At 48.7% G+C, this 13,973-nt stretch overlaps 1 protein-coding gene across 2 annotated transcripts in view; it reads right to left on the bottom strand.

Annotated features, from left to right (window-relative positions):
- The window catches only part of GANAB (glucosidase II alpha subunit), a 33,838-nt gene extending 22,575 nt beyond the window's left edge, over window positions 1-11,263 (bottom strand). The window contains exons 1-6 of one of the 2 annotated variants that reach the window (XM_079957962.1): window positions 11,214-11,263; window positions 6,282-6,383; window positions 5,230-5,338; window positions 3,856-3,983; window positions 2,902-3,081; window positions 1,471-1,536 (exon numbers count right to left, since the gene is read on the bottom strand). In XM_079957962.1, coding sequence (XP_079814088.1) covers window positions 1,471-1,536; window positions 2,902-3,081; window positions 3,856-3,983; window positions 5,230-5,338; window positions 6,282-6,383; window positions 11,214-11,239 — 611 coding nt within the window. In that variant the 5' untranslated portion in view covers window positions 11,240-11,263. The remainder of the gene's footprint in view (window positions 1-1,470; window positions 1,537-2,901; window positions 3,082-3,855; window positions 3,984-5,229; window positions 5,339-6,281; window positions 6,384-11,213) is intronic. The other variant, XM_079957963.1, reaches the window with a different exon arrangement.
- Between the last annotated feature and the right edge of the window lie 2,710 nt (window positions 11,264-13,973).

Raw genomic sequence — 13,973 nt, 5'->3', positions numbered from 1 at the left:
GGTCTCCAGCTGTTTTTGAACTACAATCCCCATCATTCCTGAGCACTGGTCCTGAAAGCTAGGGATGGTGGGAGTTGTAGGCCAAAAACAACTGGAGACCCAAGTTTGGGAAACACTGGCGTAAGCCTTTAAGGAGGGGTGGGCAACCTGTGGCCCTCCAGATGCTGTTGGACTCCAATTCCCACCAGCCCCCAGTCAGCATGGTCAATGATCGGGGGAAATGGGAGTAGTAGTCCAGCACCATTAGGAAGGCCACTGATGTTCTCCACCCCTGCTTTAAGGTGCCTCAATATTTCTTTGGTATGCATTTGTATCATATCTGGATATCTATTTGCCTCATTTGCACACTACCTTTGTGTTTCTGCTTAAAGAGCAAGCAAACAAAATGTGTGAAAGAGTCCTGGAAATTACTTAACACCCTGGGACAGTGTTAGAAATCATAGGCGACAAGGACAAAAGGACATGATCCAGCCAAAGTGAAGCATGCTTTGATGCCTTTATGCCTAGAACTTCATCTCTCTGAGCATGGGCATGTGTGAGCAAGGGCCATAGCTCAGTGGCAGAGCATCTGCCTGGCATGCGGAAGGTGCCAGGTTCAGTCCCCAGCATCTCCAGTTAGGGCTGGGAATGTCCCTTGCCTGGAACCCTGGAGAATTGCTGCCAGCTGGTGTAGACAATACTGAGCTGGAGGTAGGGCAGCTTCCTCTTCCTTTTTATTCAAATCCTGTTCAAAATCCCATTCACCCCAAGGCTATTGGCTCATCCTCTCAGTCCTCATTCCTAACCCAAACCCAGGATTTTGCCCAAACCCTTTCCCTCCCATTTGTTGTAATTCTCCACTGTCTAAAGATTTTAGGCTGCTTATGTCAGGAGTGAGGAAACTTTAGCCTTCCAGATGTTGCTCAACTGCAACTCCCATCAGCCCTAGCAAGTCAATAATGATGGGAGTTGTAGTTCAGCAACATCTGGAAAGCCACGGGTTCCCCACACCTCCCTGTGTACTGCTGTTAAGATGCCATGTACACGGATGGGGTGGTAACAACAATGATAATAATATAATTTCAGGAAAAACAGAATAAACCTAAGCATTGGGTTTCAACTTTACTATGTTGAAAGTAAAATGACTTAACTCTGGCTAGGTCACACCCAGACTTTTTACTTTTATTTTTAACAAGGACACTTTGATTTGGCTGCTGCCAGCACTGAGTTGCAACGAATTCAACTTCATAAACTTACTCAAGGCAAGGTTTGCGGGAATCGGGACAGTCAAATGCGTTCATGCACACCTTGGAATCAGAGCTAAAGGCTGCCGCACACCTCTCAAGGATTTGAGAGGGCAGCAACTAACCACAGGGATCCCCAAATACGGCACAGGTAAAGGTGGGCAGGGAATGGCAGAGCCACTGTCTAGGCGGCGGCAGGGGTGGGTGGGGAAGGTTTTAGAAACAGTAGCAGAAGCTGCAGATTTACCTAGAGAAAAGGTTCTTGATCCTATCCCAAATGCTAACGACCGTGCTACTAACTTTATCCGAGAAACTGGGGGGGCCGAGCGGGAGGGGGAGGCACAAACCAACAAAAACAGAAAACACAACGAGTCAGTGCAAGGAATCCCAGAGACGTAGAGACACATCCCTCCAGCCAGCCCCCCAACCACCCCTGAAAATGGCCCTGCTCTCCCTCCAGGACAACCGGGGCTGGGAAGCAGGATAGGGAAAAGGGGGGAGGGTGGGTAAACTGAGACCCCCTTGCCACCCCTTGTACAGAAAGCCTGCTGCTTTCCCTAGCACAGTCTTCCCTCAACCTGGTGTCCTCCAGACACTTTGAACTTCAGTTCCCATCAGACCCAGCCAGGCCAGCTGAGGCTGATGGGATCTGGAGTCCCAACAGCAGAGGAAGCAGGTTTCCTAGCCTTGAAGAGATGTGCTTGTGACATGCTCTCACTCTAGAGAATGAATCACAGGGCTGGAAGAGATCTTGGAGATGGCGTAGTTCAGCCTCCAGGATCTCACTGCAGCACAGCTCACCCAGATGTTGCTGGACTACAATTCCCATCACCACTGACCACTGGGCTGTGCCTGGTGGGAGCCATAGTCAAACACCACCCAGAGAGCACCAAGTCGGAAAGGCTGACCTAAGCTATACCCCTCCCTCTTCTCCAACATCCTGGATGATAGAAACTTCTGGCCTTGTGCCCCAAAGAGAGGGCGTGAAACCCATACAAAGAGGCCTTTGCTTGCTAGCCCAGCCCCGAATGGAGGCTGAAACATCACTACAGTGACCCCCACTGGTGGGAGGCTGGAGATGAAAAGCACCACAGAGCCCCATCTTCTTACCAGGTCTTGCCTGGTGGCACTTCCCAATGAGAAAGCAGGGTTAAAAACACATCCAGAAAGGCTTCTGGCACAGGCCCCTTTTGCAGACACCTGTGAAGCACTTACATAGCTCCCTGGGAGCACCCTTGCTCCTGCTGGAAGGGTTGTTTAGCTGCATTGCAGAGGGTTGGGACTAAATGACTCTTTGGGTCCCGCCCAACTCCACAAATTATTATTCTATGAAACAGGCCGTCCTCACTTTCCACAAATCAGGACTCCTGCCTCATACCGAATATCCTCCCCACCCCATTCTGGAATGGAAAGGGTAGACCCATAAAGGATGTGAACTGGAAGAGGAGGCAGACGTCTCCTTTCTACACCCCATTTCCCCAGATCAGCCGCTTTTCCTAGAGGACTTGAAAGCAGCAGGCTCCCACCTGTCAGGTACACCCCAAACTTGTCCGTTGACAGATCCCCTTTCCCTTGTTTGTTTGCTTGAGCTTTTTCGTTTGAGGAAGACAGAAGCTGCCTAGAAGCCAGGAACAGCATTCCCCTCCCTTTCCCCTGTGCCGACGGCCCCGGTACTCACGAGTCCTTCCGCTGCCGCAGGTGCTCAAAGACAAGCAGCCCCCGGGAGTTGACGCTCAGCACCAGCTCCCGCCCTTCCAGCAAGTCCATGCGGAAGGGCTTGGCCGTCAGAATCAGCTTGTGGTTCCCCTCGCCCAGGGACAGCTCCACGCTGTTATCGTCCCGGCCTGTGACAGATAATCTTTGGTGGGAGGCGGGGGTGGGAGGATTAAGGGGAAAGAACAGAGCGGGTGGCATGAAGAAAGGGAAGTGTCCAAAGGGAGGGCAGGAAGATATCCTCTTGGCTACATGAGAGATCCTGGGCGCTATTGTATAAATTAGGGCTGGGCGATATATTGATGTATCGTCCAAACCCGGTTTTAAGTTCATAACATGATCTTTGACCTAGCAATGCACCGCAAATCATGATATGTGTGATTCGCATAGCAAATATTATTTTTTGCTATGCAAAAATCACAATGTGGGAAAAACCATAAAGCCAACCAATGCCTCTACATAGCTCCATCCTTATTTCTGACATTGTGACATATCAGTATATTGCGATGCTTAGCTGGTGATATATCGCAATGTCGAAAATCAGTTATCACCCAGCCCTACTATAGACTGCTGCTACTTTGTGGTGGGAATCAACCAGGCCCCAACAAGATCTTGCTGGATCTTTCGGCACAGAAAGGAAGGGCAGATGCTGTTTCTCTCTCCCACCCCAGGGGGAAGGGTTCCCTTTAAAGCAGGGAACCTTTTCAAGTGCGAGGGACACATTCCCTTCCAGACAACCTTCTGGAGGCCCCACGCAAGTGGTGGGTGGGGCTTGAGGGAGAAAGTGGGTGGGGCAACAAATGCAAATTGCCCATCCCACCCTAGGCCTGAGGTTCCCTGCCCCTACACTAAACCGCTGTGCCTTCTCCTCACAACCCACGGTGAGCTAGGATGCATAAATGACTCTCCATCTGCGTACCTGGTAGTGGGCGGGTCCTGGACTAACACATCTGGTACCTCATAGCGGGGCTTGAGCGGGTTCAACTCATTGATCCGGATCCGGGTCATGTTCCCTTTCAAGCCGTAGAGCTCGAGGAGGAGAGGGACCTGGAGGCAGAGAGCAGGGTCAAGTCCTGTCTTTTTCCAGAGGTGGGAGCATCTGTGGCCCTCTAGATGTTGCTGGAGTACAGCTCCCATTGTACCTGAGTGCTGGCCATTCTGGCTGGGGCTGATGGAGTCCAATGACATATGGAGGGCCCCCAGCTTCCCTGTCCCTGTTTTACACTGAGGCTCCAGCCCCAAAGCTGAGACTGCTGCCTGATACATGTATGTTTACAAGCGTGGCCTATGTTTGGCTGGCAGCAGCTCTCCAAAAATTCAGATAAGGGCCTTTCCAGCCTTGCAAATGGAGGTTGTTTTTAGTGAAGAGCTGAGGGGGATTGAAATTGTGAGCTTCTCTACACCAGCCATCTGTTCTTCCACTGAGCTACACAGATGTAGGATATCTGTCTAATAAAAAGGTAAAGGGACCCCTGACCAGTCCAGTCATGATCGACTCTGGGGTTGCAGCGCTCATCTCGCTTTATTGGCCGAGGGAGCCGGCGTTTGTCTGCAGACAGCTTCCGGGTCATGTGGCCAGCATGACTAAGCCGCTTCTGGCGAACCAGAGCAGCACACGGAAACACCGTTTATCTTCCCACCGGAGCGGTACCTATGTATCTACTTGCACTTTGACGTGCTTTCGAACTGCTAGGTTGGCAGGAGCAGGGACTAAGCAATGGGAGCTCACCCCATCGCAGGGATTCGAACCACCAACCTTCTGATCGGCAAGTCCTAGGCTCTGTGGTTTAACCCACAGCGCCACCCGCGTCCCCTTATACCAGGTCATAAATTTGGCACTGTAGTCAAGCACTCTCTCCTCCAGGGCAGCAGTTATCCAAGGTCTCTCTTGCAGATGCCCTCCAACCAGTGTTCAAAATTAGCTAGGTACCAGGCGTGTTTTGCAAATTACATGGGTCCCATCGCGACCACATGGAGATCCCTGGACGCCAGGTTGGTGACTGACATCTCCATCTGGCTGGCCGCTTCAGCTTTCTTAAGCAGGTAAGCAGAAGAGCTTATTTACTGCATTTATATCCTACCTTTTTCTCCAAAGAGTGCATGGTTCATCCCATTCCTCAGTTAATCCCTACAAGGACCCTGTGAGGTAGGTCAAGATAATGTGACTGGCCCAAGGTCACCCACAGAGCTTCATGACTGAGTGGGGATTTGAACCCCGATTTCCCAGGTCCCAGTCCAACACTCTAACCACTACACCACCCTGGCTACCTAGGGTTTCAACTCATCAATTCACCTTGTTTGCTTCATTGATGAGCTGGATCTTCATGGAATCCTGGCTGAGCTGCAACGACTCCAGCAGCGCTCTGTAGGGTGAACTCCCAGCTTCCACGTTCCTCTGGCGCCTAGGGAGAGGAAACCATGGTTACTGGAGGCAAATGATCAGGGCCACCTTTTACTATCTCCCCCTCCCATTTTAGGAAGCTTGTTTGTTTCTGTACTCGTAGCCACAAGAGGAAACTTCACGGCACAGGGAAAGGACCGCATCTCCTCCTCAGGGAACAGGAATCCTGTTGAGGAAATGAGTGCCAGCCCTTTTTCCTCAGCCAGGACAAACATTTAAACTTTTTTCTTAAAAAAAATGTTTCTAAGCTGCTTTTATTAATATTGTTTTAATGCTGCTATCTTTCACTCTGGGCTCCTTTGGAGCAATGCAATGAAGAAATAAATAACAAGAACATCAGACAAGCACTGCTCATCAAGTCCAGCATCCTGTTTCCACACTGGTCAGCCAGATACCTCAGTGGGAAGGCTGTTGACGACAACAGTAAATGATTTCCAGGAACTGCTGTTCAGAGGCACACTCTGGCCGGTGGGGAGAGTCAGAATTAAGGCTACCAGTGGCTGGCTGACGCTTTTATTGTAAGACAATAAGAGCCTCCTGGATCAGGCCGGAGGCCTACGTGGTCCTGTATCCTGTTCTTATACCTCGGGTTAAATATGCTTCAGGTTGAGCGTTTTCGTGTTGCGCTCTGCGGTGACCCGGAAGTAACGGAACACGTTACTTCCGGGTTTCGCCGCTTGCGCAGATGCTCAAAATGATGTCACGCACATGCACGGAAGCGGCGAATTGCGACCCGCGCACGCACGGGTTGCGTCGGCTTCAGGATGCGAATGGGGCTCTGGAACGGATCCCACTCGCATCCAGAGGTACCACTGTACTGGTCAAACAGTAAGGGAAGACCACAAGCAGTAAGGGAAGACCACAAGCAGGACCTGAGTGCAACAGCAACGCTCTCCCCACTTGAGAGTCCTCCTCTGACAGCAGAGATAAGACACCCAACTTACTTGCAAAAAGAGCTCTGGTCGCATGTCTTGAAGTTGCTTCTGTCCACAGCAGTGACAACAGCCAGGGAAAGAGCTAACCAAGCAAGAGCTGCCATCTCGAGTCTATTGAGAAGGAAGACATTACTCCATGCAACACGCTGTTAACTTGCAGACTCCCCACCACCAGTTGTACTTGAGGGCTGCTGGCTCACAGAGACAGCAAGTGCGTTTTGATGTAAACGGCCCCGGATTTATCTCCAGCCAGAGGTAGGGCAGACTCCCTGCCTGAAACCCTGGAGCGCTGCTGCCAGTAAGTGCAGACAATACTGAGCTAGATGGACCAGAGTCTCACTCAAGGTGCCTGCTCCAGGCCAGCTAGCATTAACCAACAAGGTTCATCCTACAACTACCTGGATTGTGCTCAAAAGGGATGTTTAAGGCCCAGATGCCATCTGGAATTCCTACACCAGCCTAACGCAAGCAGCACAGACACAGAATGCCTTTTCAAAGCTAAGATCCCACTGACACAGGCTGCTCAATTGCTTCAATGAAAAAGGGAAACGAGAATGGGAATGGTCTCCAGAAGATAGATAGAATAATGGAGTCATAGAATTGTAGAGTTGGAAGGGACCATGAGGGTCACCAAGTACAACCCCAGCAATGCAGGAATCTTTTGCCCAATGTGTGGCTCAAACCCTTGGCTCTGACATTAAGAGAATCATACTCTAGCATTAAACAACATCCTTTGGTGGGGGGTAATCAGGACTGCTGAGACCATCTGCATGCAAAGCGGATGCTCTACCACGGAACTACAGCCCTTCCCCACAGTGCTTAAAAAACACAGGTCCTGTGCAAGCTCTCAACTGAAAGATGGCTTCTGGATTGCCTTATCTCATCTGTAGTGTAGTAATGACGAAAAGAAAGATCACCAGATAGGAACACAGAAAACCGCTTTACACCAAAGCAGACCATTGCTCCATCTAGCTCACTGCTGTCTACACTGGCATCGTTTCTCCAGGGTCTCAGACAACAGGCTTTGCCAGCCTGACCTAGATGTACTAGGGATCGAAGCTAGGATCTGTAGAGCACTAAACATGTGCCTGATCTACGCAACATGATTTTTTTTTTGATGCAGGAGATTTATAAATCACATATTTTTTACAAACCTCTTTACATGGTGTACAACTAAAACTATAAACAACAGCTGAAATCTACTAACCAATTAAAAGGTAAAGGTACCCCTGCCCGTACGGGCCAGTCTTGACAGACTCTGGGGTTGTGCGCCCATCTCACTTAAGAGGCCAGGGGCCAGCGCTGTCCGGAGACACTTCCGGGTCACGTGGCCAGCGTGACATCGCTGCTCTGGCGAGCCAATTAGAAATGCACAAAACCAATTAGAAATGCACAAAATGCACAAAACCATTATGATTAAAACGCAGAATAAAAGAGTAAAATGTAGGTAACCAAATTATATGTCTGGGCAGGCATGCAAAAATGCACTCACACACAAATCAGCACTGGCAGAACATCAACAAGGGGTTCTGGCTCCTAATTATTTAACAACAGCAACAAGAAAAAGCTTTTCTCTCTCCCAAAATTAGGCAGTTAGAATCCCACATACGCAGCTCATTCAAGGGGATTTGTACTTGTACACACACATTATCCCCATTTCTGGCTCATGAGGTGCTTCCTCCTCTTCTCCATCCACTATACCTGTCTCTGAATGGTGGAGCTTGGGGCCTTAGTAAAAACACCAGAGTGGGATTCCGCCTAAACAGCCCTTGCTCACATCCACAACACGTTGAAAGCCCTGCCTCAGCATTATGTTCTACCTTGATCACTGGCGTCCTGCAATGGGGTGCTTCTCGTGGCCCCCCATGCCCCTGGGTTTCGGTGAGCCCTGCTCTATGAAACTTCCTGCCAGTGAAGGTTTGGCAGGAATCATCTCCGCCTCCTTTCATGTATCTCCAAAAAACTGTGTGTTACGGAAATTACAGGGGGGGGGCACATCTTTAAAGTTAAATATTACAAATATTATACCTGAATGTATCCTTTCAACTTGACAGCTCAGGGAAGTTACCTAGCTTTAAAAATAATATAAAATCATCTCCTTTGCCAGTTTCCTCCATTCCAAAGCTATTTTCCCCTTGAAAAAGGACTCCAGGAAGTTCCCAGAGGTGACAATTTCTGGGCTCATTGTTAGCCAAGGGAAGCCAAATCTCATCACCTGACTTGCCTTAGGCTCCAGACATGCAAAGGAACTTCTATTGTACTTTTGGGTGGTGGGTACTTAAGACATATTTGTCTATGCTAATCTTATACCTGCGTCTTGCCCTGCCATGTCTACTTATGCTAATCTTGTACCAAGGACTCGTCTGGACATGTTTGCCAAGGTTAACCCCTCCCCTTTTGTGACATGTCAATGATGTAGCAATGATGCTGTACGAACTGTATTCTGGGATATGGTGGGAAAGTTTTAAAAGTCTTTGTCACCCCATCCTCGGGGTTCAAAATTTGCTCTTTGAACCTACTGCGCAATAAACTTTGGTCTACAGCTATTTGCTGGACTCCTTCCTTTATTCCGCAGGGACCCGCGGGCTCTGCCCGACGAGCTGGGTGACTGAGCAGCCTCACACCTAGATTTTTCCCTAACATGTGTTATTCAGACAGGCCTTTGAAATGTGGATTTCTTTCTATCGATATTCTTACTGATGTCTTTATGTCTCTTAATGTAATTTTGTACACTGTATACCAACCTGCTATATATATATTTTTTGAAAATGCAGTCTATAAACAGTTTAATAAATAAATGGATATGTTAATACATAATAAGAACAGCATTTTTATACCACTTGAGCAATCAAGGCTTCCCCAAAGAATTCTGGAAACTGTGTTTTGTGAAGGATGTAGAGGATCATAGCTCTTGAAGGTTCTCCCAACAACTCTCAGCACCCTTAACAAACTACAGTTCCCAGGATTCTTGAGCAGGAAACAGGGAGTCATGACTATTAAAAAGGCATGAGAGTGCTTTCAATGTATAGAGTAGATGCGACTGTAAAATCTGCCAACACCTGTTCTTGAAGCACAGACTCATTCATAGCAAGAATGCCAAGATGTGATCCAGCCATCTGCTGTGTATTCAGTGATCAGGAAGCAGCTTCTAGAGACAAAACTATGGGCACAGGAAGAGTGCAAAGGGCAAATAGAGCTCTCCACTTCCACTGCTGGTGTGAAGGTCAGTGCCTGTTTCCACACATTCTGCATCTGAATGATCAAAGGCTGAAAAGCAGGAGCCATGTGCTAATAGCAGGATCAGCACACTGGGCTGACCAAGACCTCACATGCAAAAGCACTAAGTTCTGAAGGCAGTTTCAGTAAAAATATAAAAAGAAAAACTGCCCCTTTATTTTTTGGTTCCTCATCTTTTTCAAAACATAAGTTTCTTGAGGCAGGGATCTGTCCTTTTTGGTGGTTCACATTATTTTGAAAAGTATTTTGAAGCACAGAACAAGAACAAAACTAAGGGAAATAATCACAACCATGCCACGGTTCAATCACAAGAACTACAATTGGGATGGGTATTAGGAACATAGGAAACCATCTTATATAGAATCAGACTATTGGTCCACCTAGCTCAGTCTTGTCTAAGCTGACTGGCAACAGCTCTCCAGGGTTTGAGGTAGGGGTCTCTTCCACCTCTATCTAAAGATTTTGGGGACTGAACCTGGGACCTTCTGCATGCGAAGCAGATGTTCTACCACTGAGCTGTGAACACAACACAGGTACATAGGAAGCTGCTTTGTACTGAGTTGGCATAATGGTCCATCTAGCCCAGCGTTCTTGACACTGACTGCCAGTGGCATCTCCAATCAGATGCTCTACAGCACAGACCCATGGCTACACAAAAATGTGCAGATCAGTGTTCGCAACTGCGCAGAACACAGTCCACAGTACAAATCATTTTCATAGTTTTCTGTAAATCTCAGCAAAAGAAAGTTTCCAGTCCTCAAGAACATACAAAATGAATGTAATTGAATATGAAATGGTCAACAAGCAAAAAGGGTCAGTGCTGTGCTTCTTAATAACTGGTACAGAGCACGGCGGACTAGCCAATGGGCTACAAAGGAGAGCTGGATCAAGTCAAAGGCCCATCTAATTCAAGATCCTGTTCTCACATCCAAACCAGATCTCTAGAGGAATCTTGCAAACCAAGTTTGAAATTAAAGCCCAACCTTGGTTTTGCTTAGCTGGTTTTGGACTAATGTCCCCTGAACTCAGTCTGCCAGAATGGAAATATTGGATTATCTGCTTCATAACAAAAAATAATTGTGGAGATGAATGAGAGAAAGGTCGCACCCACACCATACACTGGGAGGCCTAGCTACACCGCAAAATATACAGAGAAGTGCAGTTGGTGAAGGGAGCTGGGAACTGTAGATCCCTGACAGGGTAAATTAGTTCCCAGGATTCTTTGCACAGGGTGTTTTAAATGCATCGTGTGCGCACAACACAGGTAGACAGGCGTGCAGGCAGGTGGCTGCATCGTAAGGGGTCTGCAAGCCTTAGAAGGGGCTTATGGGGGTGCAGAAATGGAAAGGGGTCCTGCAAGGGCTTCGGGGACCATGGACTGGGTGGGTGAGCAGAGGCTGGCGATGCGGGGCAAGGAGAGGCACGCGCACCTGTGGGGCGCCCTGCGGGAAGGAGGTCAATTCCAGAAGCGACGTGGAAGCACAATGGGGGCGGGGAGACCATGTGGGGTTGGAGGGCGGGAATAAGGCGACTGTGGGAAGGGAGCGGGGGCTGAAGGGAAGCCCCGGAAGTTAAAGGCTCATTCAGGAGGAATGAAGAGTTGGTGGTCTTCGGTGGGGAGGGAGGGAAGCCATTCTGAAAACAGCCCTCCCCCCACGCCCTACCCCGCATAGCCGCCACCCCACAAGTGAACCTCGCTCTCACCTCCCTACTGCTGCCGCCGCCGCCATCTTGGATCCCGCTTCACTCCCCCCTCCCGCCGAGGGTTATCAGCCCCACCCCGTCCCCACCGTGGCTTCTGATTGGATCCCGCGGCATGAGCCCGCCCCTTCGCTTCTCGAATCGGCCGGCCGGCAGCTCTGCCGCGGGTCCCTCCCACTCGCTGTTGCATTATTCATGAGCGGGCTTTCCCGGCGCGTGCGTACACGCGAGGCCGCTAAGGCACGGCGGCAGAGGCACGTTTCCCGTGAGCGGGGGTTGGGGGCAGGAAGCGCTCGGACGCCTGGGTCCCGTTCTGGGAAATCAATGATGATACGCAGCTTCGGTGCCTGGATCCTATTGTAAGATGGGACACTCGAACGCCTATGTCCCGTCCTTGGGGAATGAACGTCAGGGATCCGATTCTGAGAAAGGAGTCTTGTACTGGTCCTGGCCCCTTTCTGAAATCTTAGAAAGTGAAAGGCGAAAGATTTATACGATCTGAAGAGAAACCAGAGTATTCTGGGCATGGTCGGCCAATTGGTGCCAAAGAAGGACAGAATTTTTTTTATGTATGCGACAACAGCAGCAAGAATACTCATCGCAAAATATTGGAAGACACAAGATCTACCCACTCTGGAAGAATGGCAGATGAAGATGATCGACTATATGGGACTGGCAGAAATGACCGGCAGAATCCGAGACCAGGGAAAAGAGGCGGCGGAAGAAGAAGACTGGAAGAAGTTTAAAGGCTATTTGCAGAAATATTGTAAAATTAAGGAATGTTAGAATGATGTTGGGTAGAAATTAAGTGGTTTTCAGCTGTAATGTTTAAGAGATATGGAAAATAAGGTTCTGAAATAATTAAAAGAATCAGTGGTGAGGATTTGCTGAACAAACAATTTGAATTGGAATATAAGAAAGGGAGGTATGAGGAGGTCTGGAAAATAAGTCAAAGGAAAATAAGTAAGTGGAAACTCTATGTGTTTTTAAATTGCTTTTATTTTTGTACTTTTGTATTTTTGTTTTTTTTCCTTTTTGTTCTACAATGTATTATTCTTGAAAACTTTATAAATATCTTATGAAATCTTAGAAAGTGAGCAGTAGGATGTGTGTTCATCTAGCCAAAACCGCGAAGCCACTGTCCCCCACGCAATGCCCCAAACTATTTTTCTTTTGAGGGCTTATACTACACTCTCTTCATTTGGGGCTGTATATATCCTCTTTCATTTCAACACATATCTCTCTTTGAATGATTTAAATAATTTTTTAAAAAGTTAATTCCTACCCCTTTAACAGTCGTGGCTTCTCCGCCCCGAACCCTGGAAACTGCAGTTTACCCTTAGGAGCTACAATTCCCAGCACACTTAAACTACAGTTCCCATTATTATTCAAGGGAAGCCATGTGGCTTAACTGTACAGTGTGGATATGGCACCAGTCAACAGTTAACAGGATCAGGTAGCTGGTGATGGCAAGAGGAGCATAGCTCAACAGCAGATCACCTGCTTCACATGCAGAAAGTCCCAATAATTCAATTATTAGTGTCTCCATGTAGGGCTAAGAATTTACCCTGAATTAAACCCTACAGAGCTGCGGCCAATAAGTTTGACATGGTAAAAGCCACACTGAATGCTATGCTATCAAGAAAGGCAGTGTGGTGTAGTGATTAGAGTTAATGTGACCTTGTGGCCTTCCAGGTGCTCTGGAACTGCAACTTCCCTGTTGCCTGTGCTGCCTGGGGCTGATGAGAGCTAAAGCCCAATGACAGATGGAAGGCAACACATCCCTGGGTAAGAATGTCTTAAGAAGGTAAGACACACCCGCTGGATCAGGCCATTGACCCATCTAGTCCAGCATCCTGTTCTCACAGTGGCCAACCAGAAGCCTGTGGAGAACCTGAAAGCGGGACATGAGCACAGCAGCACTCTGTCCACCTGCAAGGCATCTGATCAATCAGTGTGAACAGGAGGCTGGACTTCGATGAGACAATGGCCTGATGCAGCAGGGTTCTTATATGTTTGTATGTATGTATGTATGTATATCTACTGGGACGCGGGTGGCGCTGTGGGTTAAACCACAGAGCCTAGGGCTTGCCAATCAGAAGGTTGGCGGTTCGAATCCCCGCAACGGGGTAAGCTCCCGTTACTCGGTCCCTGCTCCTGCCAACCTAGCAGTTTGAAAGCACGTCAAAGTGCAAGTAGATAAATAGGTACCACTCCGGCGGGAAGGTAAATGGCATTTCCGTGTGCTGCTCCGGTTCACCAGAAGCGGCTTAGTCATGCTGGCCACATGATCCGGAAGCTGTACACCGGCTCCCTTGGCCAATAAAGCGAGATGAGCGCTGCAACCCCAGTGTCGGTCACGACTGGACCTAATGATCAGGGGTCCCTTTACCTTTATGTATATCTACTAGATATTTTGGACAGTTCTTTGTTGTTATGGACTGGTTGGACACAAAGGAATGGCAGGAGAAACCAGATGGAGAAGCACCAAGGGGAGAAGGCTCAGAACTTGGGGAGTGGTGGTGGGATAACAATGAGTAGTAGTCCAAGGGAGAAGACTGGAAAGAGAAGATAACAGGACCTAGTGAGCTGGAGAGTCTGTGTCAGAGAGAAGTCTGGAATCAGAGGCAGAAGCTGAAGCAGGAGGGTGGGAGGAGAGAGGTCAAGGGTGTCTCCCACTCCTGCTGCGACAAGCTCTCTTCCCTGCCTCCCAGAACTAGAAGACGCATGAAAAGGGTGGAGAAAGGATTGGTGACGTGTCGT

Source organism: Podarcis cretensis, assembly GCF_951804945.1.
Source record: "Podarcis cretensis genome assembly, chromosome: 16".
NCBI classification, from domain to species: domain Eukaryota; kingdom Metazoa; phylum Chordata; class Lepidosauria; order Squamata; family Lacertidae; genus Podarcis; species Podarcis cretensis.
Note: the sequence above shows the minus strand (reverse complement) of the source record. Positions and strands in the feature narration are given on the sequence as shown.